This window comes from Gymnoscopelus microlampas, assembly GCF_963454915.1.
Source record: "Gymnoscopelus microlampas genome assembly, chromosome: 12".
NCBI classification, from domain to species: Eukaryota; Metazoa; Chordata; class Actinopteri; order Myctophiformes; family Myctophidae; genus Gymnoscopelus; species Gymnoscopelus microlampas.
This window is the reverse complement of record NC_139949.1, coordinates 26,181,865-26,203,594: the sequence shown is the minus strand read 5'-3', so window position 1 is coordinate 26,203,594 and position 21,730 is coordinate 26,181,865. Positions and strand designations below refer to the sequence as shown.

Genomic DNA, 21,730 nt, shown 5'->3' with positions numbered 1-21,730 from the left:
AGCCATATGGCGGAGAGGGTGTTACTTATACCCATAGAGTACATGTTTATTGTATTGTGAAGTCATATGCCAGGATTATGTGAATCTAACCTTACTGCACCTATAATGTGTGTGTGTGTGTGTGTGTGTGTGTGTGTGTGTGTGTGTGTGTGTGTGTGTGTGTGTGTGTGTGTGTGTGTGTGTGTGTGTGTGTGTGTGTGTGTGTGTGTGTGTGTGTGTGTGTGTGTGTGTGTGTGTGTGTGTGTGTGTGTGTGTGTGTGTGTGTGTGTGTGTGTGTGTGAACCACCCTTCGCTGACCGCTACAAGATCTTCTGTGAGAGTCATCCGCCATGGCTTATAGTTGACCAAGAGGTGCTGAAAATAAACCAGCTACGAAGGATGTTCGTAAACACAGTGAAGAAGCATGAGGATCTTGATGCTTCAAACTACAGGTAACTCAAATACTATGTGTGTCTTTGACAGTTCTGGGAAACAAAACAAAAACCTTTATGCTGAAAAGTATATTATAGATGTATTCCCTCACAAAAACGTCTATGAGAGTATATTTAAACTAAATTGGCGATCATTGTTAATACGTCTTTATTGATACACTTGTGCTCATCTTTCCCTAACATTTTATGTTGCAGGCAGGATAAATTGAAGCGGAGGTTGACCCCTGATTTCCCCCAGCTGGTTTTTCACTGCCCTACCAAGTGCAACATCTCTGAACATACATACATGTCCTTCCTACTGTAGGTATTTTAGGAAAAAGGTTTGGTGATGCAGGGCTGCAAGACATACTCATTGAGTCAAGTTGGTGCCCCAAATCCATCAATGGTGTGATCAGTGGTCATCCACAGGAGATGCAGTCTGCACTTTCATATTTTGTCATATTTGTATACTATTTAGCTGCCGTTGCACTGTCAACCAACATTTCTCTGTTCATACCTGTGAGTGACACAGAAGGCCTGATCTGGGGGGTGGGTGGGAGGGTTGATGTACAAATGACACATGCTGTGACACACTGTGGTATTTTAATAAATATTTCATACCATATGTTGTAATAATTTGGAGCTTTAGTGTTTTTATTTTACTGTAGTCCATTTTTGGCATTATTCCAATCTAGAGGGCTGATTTTCAGCCATTTTGGGCCAAGGAGTGCTGCTTTTTTTATCCTACCTTTCAGTACACAGTAGGTTGTGACATTTTCTATGTATGAAATATAAGCTTTTAGCTAAATGTGCTATGTGTATGTTTCATTGTGCTGGGCACCAATCACTTCAGTAGAAACGTTTTCTTTCTACATTTCATGATCAAAATTCAAACATGAGTACACTAAGGCACCAATACTTGTTTCAGATGTTAGGTATATGTATTTATGACATTTGAGAAAGATTTTGTGTTGCCAAAATCAGTTTTCAATATTTTACAAGCAAAAATAGCAGCAAAAGATTTTCGTTTTTTGGTTATTCACTTTAATATACATTTCTGGCTTGTGAAAAAATACTGCAGGATTTTGTGCGGAGATACTTTAACCCAAAGTCCACAAGGGTATTGTCTATGCAAAAATGCATTGAAAAAGTAGATCCAAGTCGTGGGAACGAAATTCATTTTCTAGGCACTTTTTGGTGGGTCACCACACGGCCTAGTAATGGCAAAAGAAATTTCACTTATATGGAAGGAGGTTGCACCATCTAGTGGCCAAGTACAGTTTCAGTTCATTATTTTTTGTCTACAATAATATTATCAGATATTTACCAACCAGTAAAATGAAAAAAACTGATCAGTGCAACTATTCTACAACACTTAAGCAATTAGAGATATTAATAAACAGAAACTCCATTCAATTTCATAGAAACTATTTATTCAATATTTCAAGTTCAAAAGTAAATATCAATCTTCAAACAAAGGAGTGTCTTTAACATGGGAGTGGTCAATTAATTTATAGGGAGTTTGTTGAGTAAGGCAGCTGGTATTTAAGTTATGCAAGTCATAACAGGTGTATTATACAGGGTAAAAGGAGTCTATTGATATGTTAGCAATACTTACAGTACATTCAACAGGCAGACATATAGTTTGTCAAACTATATTATGTAACAGGGAGAATGTTCCTACAACTTCTGGATGATGATGGAGGAAGCCCCACCACCTCCATTGCAGATACCTGCCAGCCCATATTGGCCAGACTTCAGGTTGTGCACCATATGACCTACGATCCTAGTGCCGGACATCCTGAGGAAAAACAAAAACACCATCAGCTACCCCCTTTCAACCTGGCATCCGTATTTTGGGCATTTCATTATAGGCAAAAACATTATCAATTCATAATAATTTGTTGCCTCCGAAAACAGCTGATCTACAACCTCACAATGCATCGCAATGTGACGCATTGTGAGCTTGTACAGTACATTGGCCATTTCCTGGCCATTTCAGTCGCATAACACTGTTGTACAACAAAGTATAAAGTAGGTTTAAGTGATCAAACTTTATTAAAACGGTATCTTCATTTTCAGGATTTCAGCTTGGGTGAAATCACATTTAGTTCTAAACGGTAGATGACACATTTTATATTTAGTGTCCAATCAAATCCGTGATCTATTTAGAAATATGTTCCAGATAATAATAATGCCAGATTTCCACACAGGTCCTGCCCAGGCAGGTGCTTACCCAATAGGATGTCCCAATGACACTGCACCCCCGTTGACGTTGACCTTGCTGGGGTCAATGTCCAGCATTTTCATGTTTGCTAGGACAACTACACTAAAAGCTTCATTGATCTCCCACATGGCGATGTCCTCCTTCTTCAACCCACCTGCCTCCAGCACCTAACAGACAGCAGAGAGAGAGCATGTGTTTACAGTTTCCAACACTTGTGCAGTCATGGAAATCCTCAAATGTGGGACAGCAGGTATGGTTGCTGGGCATGAGTGATATTAATATTTTATTTTGGTAGCTCTGCTATATGAACTGCATATATGTAATGAAACAGCAAAAGCGTTAACTTAAAGATAAAGAAATCAACCAGCTCAGATTGTGTAGATGCCAATGGTTGTGAATTAAGCTGTGTGGTGGTGTTGGGAGATATTTTGAGTTGTGATAAGATGTGATAAGATAAGATATTTATTTTAAAGTGAAATGTTTCAGTATTTTGAGGAAATAATGTATAGATAATTCCTTAAGATATTTCTTAAAGTGATGTTGAAATTTTGAATAAACTTTGGTTATAAAGCTAATAGCTAACATAACATAATGTCCATGACCTAAGTCCAAATACTGTCCATAATTTTTTATCTGAGAGAAACCACAAGTAGCGATTCTATTCACTCATCATTGTATGGTGAAACAGGTCTAAGAATCACACCTTTAGCACATACAATGGTGGAAAGAAAGCATAAATATACTCTTCCACACATAGGTACCGTCCAGGACACGTTTTGTCTTCATTATTGGCATAATCTTCTTTTTTGAGTTTATGTGAAAATCATGTGTAATTATGAGATCTGTTTCGACATACAATAGAAGTGAATGGAATCTCTGCTTTTGGTTTCTCACTCATAAAGCGCAATGTACTGTATGTATTGAATAGAGTATATTGGCTTTCCTCCCTCAAACACGGGCCAATTGTGTTTGTGTAGACGCTCGTCAAAGCCGGACACTGAGCCACCCAAGCGCCCTGATTATTTCCTCTTTAAGACCTCTACTGTGTGTATTTTTCACTTTTTGATCACCGTCAGTGATCCTAAAGCAGGGGCAGCAAGACTTGCTGACCAATGCTGCCTCTCCCATGCAGGCACTGTCAATTTGTGGAGCATATTTTGCACAACACATTGAGGTGAAAGGAAAAATGACCAAAAGAGCATTAAAAAAATCCAGATCCAGGCACTCAGGGTAGGTTTAACGGTTTTGATAACAAGGTACACACACATTTATTTTCTTTGATATCTTTTTGTGCATTGTCAATTTTAAAGCTTTCCAAATGTCCATACTTTTCCAGGTATGGAAAACAGTAACTCATATTTCCATGCTTTTCCAGACCTGTCCTGCTGTCCAAGCAGGACAGGTCTGATGCAATCGGATTGCCATGGGGAAAACAAAGCTACACCTTCCCAGTCAACAATGTGCAATGCTGCAGAGTGATGTAGATGGATCATTCCAACTGTCCTGCGTTGGCAACTCCCACCAAAGGCCGGTTCGGAGACAGGAAAAAAACCTGCCTTCACTCACCTTTGGTACAGCGAATGCTGGAGCGATGGGAAAATCAATGGGTGCAACTGCAGCATCAGCAAATGCTAGAAGTTAAATAATTGGAACAAAATTAAAAGCTTAAACAAGAAACAAGACTTGAAATCAACACCCGCCAAATGTGGGTAAAAATGTAATGTTGGGTGAAGCCGTCAACTTACAGAATTGAACAATTCTGCAACAATTCTCTCTCACTCATTATACAACAGTATAAACTGTTTTTTATTTTTGCTAATATTATTTTTCTGATGAATACGTATATTTTCTATGTTGTGTGTTATAGGTCTATATTTACAACATGTACACATATTCCTTACTTCATTATATTCCGATTTCAAGACTGTTAACGAGCATTATTTTTGTCATCACACTAGTACTTCATTATTTTATTTTATGATTCTAGGATTCTAGGAAGGCCATCTGACAAGCCTGTTTTGTTTTTTTTGCCTTCCCGGCACATCACCTTTTGTCTTATTTTGTGTGTGTATTATATCCTACTATTTTAAGGATTTGTTTTATTTTCTCTTCCTTTCCCATGTGAATGATGGGAGTGGTTAGTTTAGTTTAATATGTGCAAATAAACTAAACTAAACTTACTATAATGAATGATGTTGAAAATGGTGCAGTGACTTGTTTTGGCAAGCCGTTTTGCCTAGTGGAAAGTCTGAGTGGCTAGAAACTAAAATCCAGTAGCCATATTGGCTGGTGATCCAAAAGGTTCATTTCAACCCTTGAAAACAATAGGACAGTATCTAGATCATATCATGTCATGTTAAAAGTGGTCCTATAATGCCCTTTGAGATTGTAAAGGGCCTTCCATACCAAGCACTAACGAAGATACCCTGATGTTAGAAACAGGACAGAGTGTGGACTCTGCCATCCCCTTGAGCTAGAATTTTATTCTAGCTCATATTTTATTTTATTTATTTTATTATTAGAAATAGTTATAGTGCTTTGTGTGAACGGCCCTTTACAGATAATAAGTACATTTACAAATACAGTACATTTTACTTGAGCTGATTGCGAACGCAGCAGAAGGAGGCGCGCCGAAGGTGCGCCTCCGCGCAAGTGGAGCCTACTATGAAACCGTGCTGTCTGTGTGTCTCTGTGTGTGTGCAGTATGTGTGCAGCCGCGCCCCCATGTGACTCACGCTCTCATTGGCTGCCCCCATGTGACTCACACTCTCATTGCCTGCATGCACTACAGTGTGGCTGAAATTCGCCTGTGCCCCTGGGTGACTAATTATACTCCTCTGAGAAAAATATAGCAGCGACAGTCAAACATAACACATCTACAAGCATCTACACAAGTTCATCTATTGGGATATCTAGAATTCCATGTCATTTGTGCATATTTCAGGCCGGATGGCAAGTTGAAAACTTCTCTACAATTGCTCATTCCTTTCTATTCTTCTTATTGTTATTTTCCAGCTGCGTTCGCTTCCCGCGTTCGCGCGTCTTACTTGTGTATACCGACATGGTAACTGGTGTTAAAACCTTTTTTTTGCTGCAGTACAGATGAAACACACGAATGCTAACACTACTGTTATAGAGCAATATCAATGTTTGTGAGTACCATTACTACAGACCTATTGTTTTGTCAAACGCTTATGTATGTGTAATGTATCTGAACATGTACAAGTCCATAACTTACAGACAACCCTGGCCAGTGGAGTTACATTCAGCCTCTTGGCAGCATCAGCAGTCATTAAAACAAGAGCTGCAGCCCCGTCATTTAGTGTGCTGGCATTGGCTGCTGTCACTGTGCCTAGAATACAAACAGAGAAAAACTTAAAAATGTCAAAACTGATATCCCTCAGTTCGGTACATCAGAGCGGAATTGGGTCTTGTGTGCATCTATGTAAACAGAAGGGCTCAATAAAATCTTTTACAATATGCTTTAAACACTGAAAATATCTCTACAATGATAACTAACTTTAAACTAGCCTTTTGCTTTTACATGAATTGGGTATGAAATATAGCTCCTGTCTATAACTTAACTTTCTCTAAATTGGGCTAACGTTGAATGTTGATCACATAATTGTAGATAATGTATTAGTTCAAACAAACAAAACATGGCACTACATGGCTACATCTCATAATAATAGTATTAAATCCCTGAAGGTGACGTGCATGTTTTCCACAAATAGCCGATCTACAAGCTCACAACGCATCTCATTGCAACACATTGTGAGCTTGTAGATCTGCTATTCTCCGCAAATGTTGCCCCTAGAACAGGGATAGGTTTCAAGTGGTTAATTTTCCACATTCACCCTCATAATTTGTCGGTTCCATACTCACCATTCTCCTTTTGGAACACTGCCCTCAGCTTGGCGACTTTGCTGAAGTCAACACGCCTCCATTCCTCATCCTCTGATACCACAACATCAGGCTTGCCTACAGAGTAAGTGATTATTAGTTATTACATAGCTTGATTGAATTCTTGATTCTGATTGTTCAATCACGACATTCAGTGGTTTGTTATTTCTCGATAGCAGACCGCTGCTATGAAGAACAGACCGTTGCTATGGATGGACACTGCACACCTGTGGTGCTGGTGCTTGATTTTGACTGTATCGAATGTGTAAACAAACAAACACTAACACACAATGTAATTTTTCAGCAAAACAGTACCCTAAGAATGTTTTAGAAAACATTTGAGGCAACGAGAAATAGGCAATCCAGTATTTGATCAACACTTCCTACCGGAGTCTTGTGAGCCAACTATGTTGCGCTGGACGAACATGGCATGGCCTTTTCAAGTCAATAAAATTAAATCCTTTTGCCGTTATATTTTCTATCAAATATTCAAGTTATTCATCCATTTATTAAAGCTGTCTAACAAGAGGGATAATGAACAGTGAGACGGTCATTATTGAGAAATAAACCCCATAAGGGTGAGTAGGCCAATCCGCTTCGGTTTATTACTCAAGAATGACCAGCTCACTGTTCATTATCCCTCACTCATATCACCTATAGGACCCACTGACATCAGCCCAAGGCAAGAAACCGGTTATCTATACTGTACCTCTCTGAGGGATGCTAACTGGAACAATCTCTTTAGCCAAAACACCAGATTCATATGCTGCTTTGCTGCGTGTGTACGAGCCAATAGCATAGGCATCCTGCTCTTCCCTGGTGATCTGGCTATTCTTGGCTGTGTTCTCTGCACAGTTGCCCTGTTAATGACAATCAAGCATATGGTACAGACACATTAAGGGATAAATAGATAACATTTTTTATGGGGGGGGAGAATACATCCACAGATGTAAGTGTCAGTGTCAACATTTTCCAATCTTGTCTAACAGTCTAAAAGCCAGTGCTGAAATCGGTATGACAATAAGGCATAAATAAGTTACGTGGGTCCTCCATTATAATCACATGACTTCCCAATCACGCGGTCCGTCTTTCAAACACTTCCAGTTATTGTTACAATATGAATCCCTTGTTTCCTCCGTCATGTCTGTCATGTCCAAAGATGAGCTCAAATGACATAGTTTACAAATTAAACTGTCCCTTTTATTATTTTTTATCTGGGGCGATTTTTTGACAGAAGTCAACCCAAAAGGTGACTCATGATGATTGGAAAATCAGTAGTGTGACTGATTGTCTTAAATAGACACAGCTTTGCTTGTAACACTTTAGTTTAGAATGACCAGTCACAGCTTTTAGTGTTAACACTGTAGTAGAATCTTGTTATAGAACATATCTCTTTCCTCCATTGGTGGGGTCTCGCCCCATCATCGCCCTAATGAAAAAAAAGATAACGGCACTATTACCATGTGAAATTTGTTGTAGACGTCAGTGAGGCCATCCTTAACAATGAGATCGTCCACTTTCAATCCTCCGTAGAATGGAGTGTCTCTGCCCATCACATAAGGTACATTGGACATACTCTCCATACCTCCTGCCACCATCACATCCTAAAAGAACACATGCAAAAAACAAGGCAGGTTCAGTCACTTAGGCAAAGCACTGAAATGCACATCATTTTTTCAGTTCCAGTAAACAACAAGCATGTTGATATGGTGTCCTAATAATCAGGATAACATCTGCAAACCTTGTTTTGGTCACAACAATTGTGTTAGCTGATAAAGACCTTTGATAACACATTACAAGATTTCAATGTTAACCTGTACATATACTAGGGCTTTCACGACTAGAGATTTTTACAGGTCGACTAATTTGACCGAGTGGTAGTCGACTAGTCGACTAGTCGAAATTTAAATTAAAAAAAATAAATTGCAAAAAAGTATTATTATTATTATTTGTTTTTGGGTGGCACTGTTTTAATACCATCCTACTACTATATTACTATTATATTATCCTCCTGCCCCTATTTTTATGGCGTTTTAAGGGAAGCGCTTCTGGCACAGCAGCACAGCACCACAGCAGCGTCTCCAAGGATCCCCATTGCCCAATAATAGGCTTTTATTGGGCATGTTTTTGACCCCCTTTTGATAAAAAAATAAAGTCAGGAGGATAATAATAATAATAGTAAGATGGGCCATTACTATAGCATTAAAAATTAAATTAAAAAAAAAAAAAAAAGTAGTTTTTTTTCAACTATCAACTAAGTACCAACAAGGTCGACTAGTGGTTATACTAGTCGACTAGTTGGTGAAAGCCCTAACATATACTGTTTATCTAGCCTGTGACAGAACTGAGATTCATTCTAAAATGTGGTGATAGAATGCATCATCTGTGAATTTGAACAAGATGAGGTTGTACACATAATATTTCAGCCATGACCCAGAAATATCAATCCATACTTGCCACAATATAAACACAATGTAGTATTTGGTGCTGCAGTAGCCACCTTTAGAGTCCACTTGACTTGAGACCATTGAAGTACTACAATCATATTACAATTTACTCATAATGAGTTGACAATTAAGCAATGTTTTAATAACTAGAACTAGAACTCAATGCATTTGTTATTGGAACTCAGCGACCCAATGGAATGGATGTCTCCTACACCCAAGTTTGGGTCCCGACCCGCACCACTGTACTACATTAATACAGCATGAAATGTGCAAAAAGATTTGAAGCCACCAGTTGGTTTATAGAATAACAACATATGTAACTGACCAACAGAACAATGCAAGAACCCCCTACCCCACCCTTTGGAGTCAATTCTGGGTTTGTCTTCAAAGCCAGAAGAAGAACTATACTGTAATAGTTATTTCACCTGGTGTCCACACATTAGACTCTGAGAAGCCATCATAATAGACTTCATTCCAGAGGCACAGACTTTGTTGATGGTTGTTGCTGGAGTGCCGAGAGTCAAACCTGGAAACAACAGGGAGGCAGGTTGGCTTTTCAAAATGAATAAACACCCCATATACTGTCAGCATAAATAGATAAATCAGTGTTTGTTTTGAGGACAGAAGGACTGAAGACATTTTTCACCACTCTCCTCAACTACACCTAGCTCAGGTCATTTCACAGTTTGGCATTGGCTGTAACTCTAACTTATAGTTAGTTATAATGGAGTCATAGACTATGGAGTAGCCTGCCCTACCCCAGGTTAGCTTGCTTACTAACCAGTATCAAATCTATTTTAACAGAAATACTTTTTATCCCCCCCCCCCCCCCGAGTCAGCATGCTAATGCATCTCCTTCTAATATCTAGTATGTTCATTGTATGTTACCTTGTCCTCTGATCATTGTGATTTTTTTTTGCATTGTCTTATTCAAATGTTTTCTTTCAACTTTGTAACTTTGTTAAGAAAAGTGCTACATAAATACATTTTATTATTATAATAGTTCATGTCTGTTACCAACTGAATCCCCACTGTTGGAACCTCAGTGCCATGCAACAATCAAGATAATCACATTCACATCGAAATGTAATATATTTGATCAATTTTCAAAATATTGACTCAATTTTCAGTTTACCAGTCCAGCCAGCAGGACACAAGATCACAAACATAGGGGAAGTCAGCTGGCTCAACTAGGCTTGTCTCGCTAAGGTAACCTTGGCAATGTTATACAGGCATGCGGGGAGAGGCCTTCAGATATTGAGTCTACTGTAGAGGAGATCCAAGCAGTCTACCGTTTCTTGTATCCTTTAAGGAAATTATATTTGTTTCTCAGTGCGTATCATTCATACCTGCCCCAAGTAAGGCTTGTCTTGTGGGAGCTTGTCCTTCTCCTGCTTGCAGCACATTGCCCATGTAGACCTCCTTCACCTCCTCAACAGGGATTCCTAAATGCAAGAAATGTGACATCAAGTCAATGACAAAACAGCACTTTACCAAAATACACTAGGTTTTCTTTTGTGGAGCCACACTCTGTCCAGGGTACTGTGTTTCAGAAAGAAAGGGTCAATGGCCACATCTAGTTTCATACCTGCTTTGTCAATGGCTCCCTTGATGGCGATGGAGCCCAGTTTGGTGGCTGGAACTGATGCTAAGCTCCCTCTGAAGGACCCCATGGGAGTGCGGACTGCACTGACAATGACCACTTCCTGAGATCATACATTACAGTTTATAGTATTTAGCACAGCTCCATAACAATAACATCTTAGTTTTGTACATGTATATACCAGACACACACACACACACACACACACACACACACACACACACACACACACACACACACACACACACACACACACACACACACACACACACACATCATGTTAAATAATGTACATAACATATATGGAGACCACTTCAAACTAGATGTTCATCTAGTATATGGCCTGAAATAGTTTGAAGTAATGATATGTCACTACTGTATCAGTATGAAAGTGATGATATGCTTTTTTATTTGTTGGTGTACTCACATTTAGAGAAGGGCGAGATGTATAATTCCTTGACAGGTACTTGTGAGCCTGGAATGACAGAAAATAGCACATGCTAATGGCATCAGCTTGAAGGTATTTTTGCTTTCAAATGTATGTTTTTGCTATTCTAAATTTCAGCTCTTTTCATCTCTAAAGATCAAGGTATTTCTATTGTACTTTAACAAGATATTGCATTTTTATTCTACAAAAGATGGCAACCTAAACTTAGCCCTACTGGGTCAATAACCTTGAGCCTTTCAAAATAAAAACGTTCTGTAAAGACACCTGCAAAGGTTAAACCCAGTGGTGAAAAAAAAATCCAAAACTACAAAGTGACTAGTAACTAAAGTTTTCAAATAATTGTAGTGGAATAAAAAGTACAATATTTGCCTCAGATGTAGTGGAGTAGAAGTAAACAAGTACCGACAATTGGAAATTCTCCAGTAAGGTAAAAAAATACCTCAAAACTGTACTTAAGTACAGTACTTAGTACTAGAGAAAATGTACCGAGTTATTTACACCACTGACATGGTGATCAGTGGTGTGAAATGGAGTATTTATAGTATAAGCCACTAGTGAGCAGCACTGTATCCGCTGTGGTACAGTACTTGAGTAAATGTACTTACTTACTTTCCAGCACTGGCTAGCAGCAGTAGCAGTGCACTAGCATAATGTTTGCGACATCGAAGATAAAACAGCAGGTTTTTCATGCAGACGTGCCCCATGTCACCACCCTCCTACTACTACTACTACTACTACTACTACTACTCACCAGCCTCATGCAGCCTTTAGAACGCATGGTCAAAAGTCCACTAGATGACATCATGTTGCACTAAAACAGCAGCGGACTGTCTGTATCAAACTGAATGGACCCTCTTCACCTTCAGCCTGGCAGCGGGGGGAGGGGCAACAGCATCAGCCAATCGCATGTGTGGGTGCGTTTGCTCGACGTCACCAGAAGCTCAAGCTTTGTGGGTATTGTAGTCCAACAACCTAACACACAATGGACAGAGGAACCGAGAGGAACCCCAAAGATGGTTGATTTATGAAGATGCTCTATCTCAATTGGAGCCACTAGAGGCAACATGGTACGCAAACCTAAATTCCGAAGAAAATCATGCATTTTCTTTAAAGATGAAAAATATTTTATCAAGAATAATTGACCGCATGAACATGACCTCATTTTAATAAGTTGCTTGTTTCAATTTAGACATTTGATATTCGTTTGATCAGACACGCCCCCCCCCCACTGCATGAAGAAAACACACACATGCCTGCCTGACTGATTCATTAATGCATGAGTAATTGTGGGATCGCTAAAGCGATCACACTACTGTTATTGTCAATATTTATTTATGTCACCCCTGTTTTTTGGCACCTAACTAGTCCTTCATACTTTTAGCTACAAACTCCGTTCCAACTCTTCAACGTTCGGCCTACTCAGGACATGTCGGCTTACATTCAAATTTTTGAAATAATTTGTACTTTTAGAGATATTGCACTTTTTACTTCTAAAAAAAGCCCATTCATTTCAATGGGGAAATTCATACTTTTAGCTAGAAACTCCGTTCCAACTCTATAACGTTCAGCCTACTTAGGACATATTGGCTACCATTTGATTTTTTGAAATAATTTGTACTTTTAGAGATATTTCACTTTTTACTGCTAAAACAATCCCATTCATTTCAATGGAGAAATGCTATTTAGCCACAGTGGAGCCTAGCAACTGCTTATTATACCCTAACAACGCCATATTAGAGCCTAGCAACCACCTATTATACCCTAGCAACTACCTATTACACCCTAGCAACCACAGTTTTACCCTAGCAACCACCTTTTGTACCCTAGCAACCGCATATTAGACCATATAAACTGCATATTAAACCTTAGCAACCCCCTATTAGACCCTAGCAACCACGTATTACACCCTAGCAACCACCTGTTTACCCTAGCAACCACCCGTTTTACCCCAGCAACCACCTGTTTTACCCTAGCAACCACCAATTAGACCCTAGCAACCACCTATTAGACCCTAGCAACCGCTTATTAGGCCCTAGCAACCACCTGTTTTACCCTAGCAACCACCTATTAGACCCTAGCAACCGCCTATTAGACCCTAGCAACCGCCTATTAGAACCTAGCTATCACTGTTTTACCCTAAAAAAAAAAATACATTTTACACTATTCAACACTGCCAACACTATAAAAACTTTTAACACTAATACTTTAACACCTTTCAAACCTTTCACACCTTTCAAACCTTTAGAACCTTTCAAACCTTTGGAACTTTTAGAACCTTTAGAACATTTCAAACCTTTAGAACCTTTAGAACCTTTAGAACCTTTCAAACCATTCAAACCTTTAGAACCTTTCAAACCTTTCAAACCTTTAGAACCTTTCAAACCTTTAGAACCTTTCAAACCTTTCAAACCTTTCAAACTTTTCAAACCCTTCAAACCCTTTAAACCTTTCAAACCTTTCAAACCTTTCAAACCTATAACACTACTAACACTATCAATACTCAATACCTGCAACATTCTTAGCGATCCCACACTGTTTCTTCAGGAACAGTACTTTCTAGTCTTTCTATTACTTTTGATCCTTTTGCATTTTAAATGTCTGGCATTAGAAAATGGGGGGGGGGGGGGGGGGGGGGAGGAGTATTATATTATTATTTTTGATAAAATTCAAAAAACGAACGGAAAAATTATTGGTGCTAGTAATTGCTTCTAGCCAAACAGGTGTTCACAATTGCATAAACACAATTACAACAAAGAGGGCACTCTTTACAATGACCGTGAATGATTGATTGATTGAATACTTTATTAACAGTTTGCAAAAAGGTACAATAATGTTAAAAGGATAAAGCAAAAAGCACTGACAGCTTGTTTCTATTGTGGTCCTAGGTATTCAATTCATCAAAACATATAAAGACATACAATACTATACAACAATTCCTCATTAGGAGCAGTAAATGTATATTTACAGAAAAACAGAGGGGGGGGGGGTACATTTCTTTTGGCAAGCTATAGAAGACTTGTCTAGGTCAGTTGCAAATTGCATAATGAGACCTGAATCAAAAGCAATTCATCTGTGTATGCAATGATAAACATTAGGGACAGGGTTATTTGCACTTACGTAGGCTACAGTATATTACACTAAGACATTATAATTTACTGTAGGTTTAATGTTCGCTTTGATTTGTTGTTGTTACAGTCTATATATATATATATACAGTATAGTACTAGCCTATATAGGCTACATATATCTCAGTGTATTCATACAGTATTCTGTATTCATATCTACACACAATTAATTGAAAGTAACAACAGCATAGTAAATCCAAAACATATGCATATACCGGTACATATACAAATTATGTCTCAACAGCTTAATAATGGTAATAAACATATTATGACATTCAATGACATTCACAGTGCCTTCTTAATATTACTTATGAGGTCAGATGGTCTAAACTTTAGACCACCTGACCTCAAAGGTACTGGTGCATTCACAGTTCACACCAAATGTGTTGAGGGACATCAAGTTAACGGTTCCAAATTCATTTTCTATGGAGAGCATGCAATGCGGCCGGGCAGTGCATGATGGATACAACGCGGCTAGTTTCTGTCACTGTATCTGAAATGTGCATGAAGTTGGTTTAATTCAACTTTTTACAAAGCCTAACACAACACAGCCGGCTCACTACGATCCGGTCAAATCATCAAAGTAGACTCAAATATGAATCAAGGTTATGTTTCTGCATTGCTTATTTCTCACCTCAAATATTTTCGGAAACACATTTTAGCGTAGCCACCTAATTTTGCTGTAAATCAGATTGTGTAATAGCCTACTTGGCCGCCATGAAAGTGACGACAAAACAAAAAGCTAGCAACGCCCAATGAGGCATACGTAACTGTGATACAGAGTTAGGTTCTTCAGCTTCTAGACCATGAGCGCAACGCAGCCAGTAGCCATTCCTCAGCACACGGAACAGCCTCCTAGTCGGCAGGTAGTACTCATACATGTAGCGTCCAGCGTACACATAGGTGTAACCTAGGGGGCAAAGGGTTGCAAACAATAAAGTTAAGTATCAGAACATGCCACTTATGAAAGTGCAGCAGAAAAGACAGACAGGAAAGTCATGTTTTTCTCACACACAAGTCACCCACTGGCACCTGAGCAATGAGTCATGCAGTCGATATATTTTCCAGACAAATATAGCAAATGCGATGTAACATGAGAAAGTTAGACAAGCAAAGTTTAAAGAGTAGCCTATGAGCTGACCAAAACATATGCTGTATTTCTAATGATTTAAATAGTAATGCATTTGATAAAATGACTAAATAAATTACACGTGGTCTAAATGAATAGAGAGGGAGGGAGAGGGAGAGAGTCAGATAGCCTATTTCAACCATGGAATAACCCGGTCAATGCTACTGGGTACCAAAAACCTGAACACACTGATCAAGGAGTAGCTTTGCACAATAACCCTGGCAATGCCAGGCAAGCTGACATGCCAGGTTTAAATATAAGCAGAAAACACGTCATGTCCCTTTATTGTGAAGTGATGTAAATTGCAGTGCAGTAAATTGCAGTGCATTTTGTTAATAGAACTTGGTTCATATGATCCCAGGATGAGTCATGTTGTGGTAATCCCTGTCAGGGTGACCCACCTCTGTATTGGAAGGCTGCTGTCACCTTGCCGTCAACATATGACACCAACTCATTCACTGGTTTGGGGAATCCCTTGTCCATCGTCTTCCTGGCCTCATCAATACTGAAGCAACACAAATGATGATGAGACTATGATTCACTGTTCTCATTCACTCATCATCAGAGAAACCACAACATAGAACACATGTATCTGATACAATATTTTGAAAATGTGCACAGTCTTCTGAGCATACCTATAGTACTTGCTACCAGCAAAGAATAACGTCTTGCGTGTTGCTACATCGTAGAGGGCAGCATCGACGTTCTTTACATCTTTGGGTAAACCAAAACTGGTGAGGTCTTTGGGGTAGCCTGGCACAAGATCGTAGCCGGAGAATCCCCATACTTCGCGACCTGGAAAACAAAAGTACAAGATGAGTTTTTAATGTGTAAACCTGTGTGTACACTTCAAAACACACACTAATGATGAAGTGCTGGAGGAAGCTGAAGAAAACGCATGCCTTTGAAGAAGTAGATTCTGTCTGACTGACGACTCTCATAGGCAGCATCGATGTTGGCAGGAGCACTGGGCCAGAAGCTTGTGATGAGACTCTGCTGGTCGGGTTTGTTGCTCTGTGGGTGGCTTCGCCAGAAGAAGCTGACAACAGATAATGCCAGAGCATTACTTCTTATCTTAGCATCTAAGCCAGTTAGAGAAAGCAATGATGATGCTTTTTTTCAGATTCTTGGTCATCTGAGGTGTACAGTATCATACCTGTCTTTGAAGAAGAGCATTTCTCCTCGCAGCATGGTTACAGCATCCAAGACCATGGTTGAGTCACATGCATCAGGGGTGGTGGGGGGCTTGGGTCCTGGCTTTCCTGGGCTCACATCAGTATTAGCACCTGCAGGTCAAATCGACATCTTCAAATATAGAGAGCTGAACTTAAGCATAAGTCCTGCAGGAATCCATTTTGGATTTGGGCTATTTTATTAAACACATTTGTTTTTAAATGAAGGAAAAAATAAAATAAAATAAAAGAAGGTAGTTAGTTGTTTTAAATATATTTTACCATAGAGAGACTGGATGCCATTAACATCATCACGGGGCAGAACATACTTGTCTGGGTTCCTATAGCTGTAAGTGGGGTACATGAGAGCACCAGGGTCATCAGAGTGGGATAGACCCAGGGAATGGCCAAACTCATGGGCTGCTACCATGAAGAGGACATAACCTGCAGGAAAAAAAACACAAAATCTACTGAGGGACAAGAAAATGCTGTGTTTGTTGTTGTTGTTGTTGTTGTTTTCCCCCATACTGCGAACGAAGAGGACACTTATAGAAAGATGTGTAGCCTATAATTGTCCACTGGTTAACAAACTCACCTCTGTTGGACTTGAAAGTGAATTTCTCATCATCATCAAAATGTGCATCTCCTCCGATGCCACCGGATGGCGCAAAGGCATGAGCTAAGGTGCCATCTGGACCATCAAAGGGGTAATAATCACCATGCGCTTTAAAGAAGAACATATTTATGTGAGTGACTGACAATAAGAAATACTAGTCAAATTAAAGCAGTTTAATCAATGCTATTAGTTCCTAGGTCTACGGCTAACAAACAGTATCAGGGCTAGCATTGTCTGTGTTCCATTGTATAAAGACAAAGTGGACAAAGAAAGCTTTAGTGGGTCTGTGAATATAAAGTAAAATATAAAATGTAAAATACAAAATAAATACATGTTTTTAAAAATGGTGCCCAGAAATGGTGTAAAGTAACTAAGTACATGTACTCAAGTACTGTAATTATAAGTACAATTTTGAGGTACTTCTTACTTTATTGGAATATTTCCAATTTTCTGTACATTTACTTCTACTCCACTACATCTCAGAGGCAAATATTATACTTTTACTCCATCACAATTATTTGAAAACCTTATTTACTTTGTAGATTTTGATTATTATTACAAAACATACATTAACCACTTCAGCCCTATATACATTTCGACCATTTGAAAATAGCAGATCTACTCGCTCACAATGCGTTGCGATGCATTGTGAGTTTGCAGATCTGCTTTTTTCATGAAGGTTTTTATACACTTGAAAACTTGTGAAATGGGACATTCTGCAGAATGAGTGCTTTCTACTTTTGGTACTTTAAATACATTTTGATAGCAATGCCTTTGTACTTTTACTCAAGTAAATATTTAATTCCGGGCTTTTACTTGTAACAGAGTATTTCTACATTGCAGTATTAATACTTTTACTTAAGTAAAAAAAATGTAGTACTTTTTCCACCACTGCCTGTTATCCACTGTTCCGGTTACCATTAGTGCTAAAATGATTTTAACACCACAACAACAACACATGTGTTTTTTTTGAGCAGGAATGATCCTATACTCCAAGCCATCTATTGATGGAGAAATGTCATAAGGCTTTCTTATAACTTGTGCTCCTACAACTGGAGATCAACACACAGGATGTACTGTATCTACTCTTATCCTGAAGTCAAACATTGTCATTGTCTAATATTTCCTACACTGTCATCCTTATTCATTATGAATGTGATATACATTTCTAAACTTAGTCCTTATTCATTATGAATATTATCAAAGCATGCATACAACACAAACATACAGGTTTACAGTGGACTGGCAGTGGTTCATTTGGGGTATAGATTTGAAACTTCCATTTGAAAATGAGTTATTTTTGACTTACATTGGCGGCCAAATGAGATCATGATGTCAGCGGTGCCGCTATCAAGTCTTGTGAATCTCAGAGGGCTATGCTTGGCCCACACTTGCAGAGCTTTCTCTATAGTGGTATCTACTTCCGACACAGGCATGTCAGGGGTGTAGTTCACGATCCTGTGGGTCAAATAGAAAAACATAGTTGTTTGTAAACGTGTCTAAACCTGGAGGCTTTTGTGTGTAAACTTGTCTGAACCTGGAATCATCCTTAGTATTTATGCCCCCTTCGCAGGGGCGTCACACTGGGGGTGTAAGTGGTACAGAGTTACTACTAGGGCCCCAGGTAAGGGGGGCCTAAAAATAAAAAAAAAATATGTTTTTTGTTTTCTTTTTTAAAGAAAATAAATCATAGGGGGGCCCACAGTGAATCTTTGTCCCCAGGGCCCAGAATTTGGTGCTACGCCCCTGCCCCCTCGGATAAGAGGGGGATGTGCATGTCTGTACATGTTTGCATAGGTCTCTCACCTGTAGGTAACGCTATTTTTCTCCCACTTGAGGTTTCCTCCAAAGGTGGTGAAACGAGAAAGTTTTACATCGGGAACGCCACAGCGAGACTTCTTCATCAGCGCTATCGTCTCAGTGTCCAGCGTTCCAGTGATGTTAAGCCCAAAGAACCTCTGCATTTCACTGAGCTTGGACAGCGCTGGGCTGCCCCCTGATCTGGACGCCTTACCATCCTCCTCTGTCTGGTTGAAGAAGTTCTTCAGGTAGTTCTGCAACACACATTAGATAGATATGACAGATGGATATGGAGTGACAAGATAACATACACGAAGAAGAATACATTTTGTGTTGATATACAGGAATACTGAGGTGAATGTGTGTACAAGATAATCATAATTAGGCCTCCATTAAGCCCAAATTTCTCATAAAAATAAAAAATATATTGTAAGCTACAGAGTAGATACCTACCTTTGCAAAATCTTCATCTTTTACAGCATTGTCTGATATTGGCAGAGAATAAACTGCAGTTGCCAAGCTTAGAATGAACAGGCTGAAATGGTTCATGCTTCTTGGTTGGTTGCATCCTGAGTTTCTGTGGGGCAGGCAGGTCTTATATAGCCTACTCGTAAGACCAGGAGAGTTGAGCAACACCTACTTGAGCCATTGAAACCAGAAACTTGCTCCATGTGGATAATAGAGGAAGTTTTGATGATGCTGCTGCCTTGATAAAATAGGGTTTCCACTGTAAAATGCTGTAATCATGTTGACATTATTGCCAACATGATTACAATATTACACTGTGTATTTTGTATATATATATATATATAAATAATTATTATTATTTTGAGTTTCTGAAAAGATTTTTGCACTGCTACGCAATAGTGAATAAACAAACCTGAACATTGTTGGTGGAATGTCTTTCTTCTTCTATTTAAATTGCCTTGTGGGTAGACCGTGGACTGTGGGTGGGTGAAACAAACTAACATGCCCATATATGGAGACCACTTTAAAACTACATTTTCAGAGTACTGAAGTCCCTGTCACTCAGTCAATACCAGGAGGAGGAATGTGAATAGGCTGCAATTACAAGCCTTTATATTGTGACATGACAACAAACAATCTGTTTAGACCTAGCCAGTCTTCATTAAGGCATGATGAATGAACACCGGCTATAGGTTGAGACATGTTGACATTTTTAATCTGCATAATATGTCACAACTAGAAAAAGTGCTCCTCGGAGCACAGGTCTCCGCCAGGTCTGGTGGGTTAGTGTGGGCCAGTAATGTTCGGAATTCGCCAATCAGGCTGGAATGTGAAAAATCAGGCGGATCGGACGGATCCGTCTTGATCAGTTAACAAAAGAGATCACGTGTACCGATTTGCGTGATGTTTGGACAACATTTGTAGGAGCAATATAAAATAAAATAGTTGTGCAAAAATCAGCCTCCTAGTGGCGCTATAATAGGGCAATGTTGTTCCTCAAGGGCATTTGTTCCTCAACGTAGTGCAAATGTGTGTGCAAAGTTTCACCACAATCGAACGCTGCGTTCATGATCTGCAACATGTTGTTCAATCAGGATGGAATATGAAAAACCTCCGTCATATCCATCTTGATCACATGACTATAGAGATCATGTGTACCGATTTGTGTGAACTTTGGATAAAATCTGGAGTAATATAAAATAATGTGTTTTATATAAGTCTGCCTCCTGGTGGCGCTATAAAAGGCAGATGTGAAAAATGCAGGGCAAAGGTTTGTTCTTGGCCTCTCGGAAGTGCACATACAAAGTTTTACACAGATCGGTGCAGTTAAAGGTAAAAACACGAATAGTCTGTTATAGCGCCTCCATGGGGCTAATTTGAAAAAAAAATTGGAAGCCATTTATGCCAATCAGGATGGAATATGAAAAATCTGAAAGACACGTTTTGATTAATGACTATAGAGATACCGTGTACCGATTCGCATGAGGTTTGGACAAAATCTGTAGGAGTACTGTTAAAAAAATTGTTTTGCAAAGAGCGGCCTCCTGGTGGCGCTATAACAGGCCCATGTGAAAAATTTGGGGCAGAGGTTCTGAATTGGCATCCAGGGAGTGTGTGTGCACCGTTTCGCTGCGATCAAGCCAATGGTGCCGGAGATTAGCTGGTCACAGACGGACGGACAGACAGATGGACAGACGGACGGACGGACAGGGTGCAAAACATACTCTCTCCATGCATTACGGCCTGGCGGAGACAATAGGTCACTAGGTCACTCGCGGTAATTACTGAGCCATCCCAGTCACGTTAATATTTCCGTAATTTTCGTGTCATGTACATCCCAAAGACAACATTATTAACCACGTTGGCCTCCTAAAGTGATTTAAACAGTTCCGCGTGACCAAAAAAAAAACAGCAGAGATTTTTTGTAAGCGTGCGTCTGTAAAAAACGTCCGGGCAGTGCACCAAACATTAGTTCCGCTCCAAAGTAACAGCAGGTGGGTAGGAACCAAAAAACTTCAAACTGACTTTTGTTAAGCGTGCGTCGATAAAAAACGCCCGGACGCAGATTACAGCAGCCCACACTGAATGTCTGAATGATAGAACAGCAGCATAAGAACAAATAAATTATCTATCTGTAAAAACATATATATTGTGGAAGCTGACCAACACCAAGATGCTGAGAGAGTAGGTTTCATAAGAAAATTCATTTATTAAGGGAAATTAACATAGTGGGGTGGGGAAATGATTTGAATGCAACCAAACACAAATTGTCTTCCCAAATCTGGGGTATTTTCAACAACACAGTCCTTTTTAGTAGAACGTCCCATAGGTTGCCAAGAAACAGAAAACCATTCCATTAGAAGGAATTCATTGGCATCGATC

The 21,730-nt window shown here is 39.4% G+C and overlaps 2 protein-coding genes across 2 annotated transcripts; both read right to left on the bottom strand.

Annotated features, from left to right (window-relative positions):
• Positions 1–1,821: 1,821 nt before the first annotated feature.
• Positions 1,822–11,915, bottom strand: acat1 (acetyl-CoA acetyltransferase 1). The gene is made up of 12 exons (XM_084074029.1): positions 11,790–11,915; positions 11,018–11,065; positions 10,576–10,693; positions 10,337–10,432; positions 9,413–9,513; positions 8,001–8,144; positions 7,250–7,400; positions 6,523–6,618; positions 5,876–5,989; positions 4,204–4,268; positions 2,647–2,804; positions 1,822–2,211 (listed from the first exon to the last, which is right to left on the bottom strand). Exons 1-12 carry the CDS (start codon positions 11,841–11,843, stop codon positions 2,091–2,093), a joined length of 1,266 nt encoding a protein of 421 aa, XP_083930155.1. The 5' UTR covers positions 11,844–11,915; the 3' UTR covers positions 1,822–2,090.
• A 1,902-nt stretch (positions 11,916–13,817) lies between these two features.
• Positions 13,818–19,479, bottom strand: LOC311057532 (collagenase 3-like). Its single transcript, XM_084074505.1, has 10 exons — positions 19,334–19,479; positions 18,887–19,134; positions 18,390–18,538; positions 17,060–17,188; positions 16,747–16,908; positions 16,449–16,578; positions 16,195–16,331; positions 15,928–16,087; positions 15,694–15,797; positions 13,818–15,073 (listed from the first exon to the last, which is right to left on the bottom strand). The coding sequence occupies exons 1-10, from the start codon at positions 19,427–19,429 to the stop codon at positions 14,868–14,870; spliced, it is 1,521 nt and encodes a 506-aa protein (XP_083930631.1). The 5' UTR covers positions 19,430–19,479; the 3' UTR covers positions 13,818–14,867.
• Positions 19,480–21,730: the final 2,251 nt, after the last annotated feature.

Excerpts from the sequence above, each read along its gene's own strand:
- acat1 (XM_084074029.1), bottom strand. The coding sequence starts at position 11,843 with ATGATGTCATCTAGTGGACTTTTGACCATGCGTTCTAAAGGCTGCATG. Across the intron at positions 7,401-8,000 it reads TCTACAACAAATTTCACATG|GGCAACTGTGCAGAGAACAC; the intron begins GTAATAGTGCCG and ends TGTCATTAACAG. Across the intron at positions 4,269-5,875 it reads TCCACTGGCCAGGGTTGTCT|CATTTGCTGATGCTGCAGTT; the intron begins GTAAGTTATGGA and ends TTTAACTTCTAG.
- LOC311057532 (XM_084074505.1), bottom strand. The coding sequence starts at position 19,429 with ATGAACCATTTCAGCCTGTTCATTCTAAGCTTGGCAACTGCAGTTTAT. Across the intron at positions 19,135-19,333 it reads AAGATGAAGATTTTGCAAAG|AACTACCTGAAGAACTTCTT; the intron begins GTAGGTATCTAC and ends TGTGTGTTGCAG. Across the intron at positions 16,088-16,194 it reads CAGAATCTACTTCTTCAAAG|GTCGCGAAGTATGGGGATTC; the intron begins GCATGCGTTTTC and ends TTTGTTTTCCAG.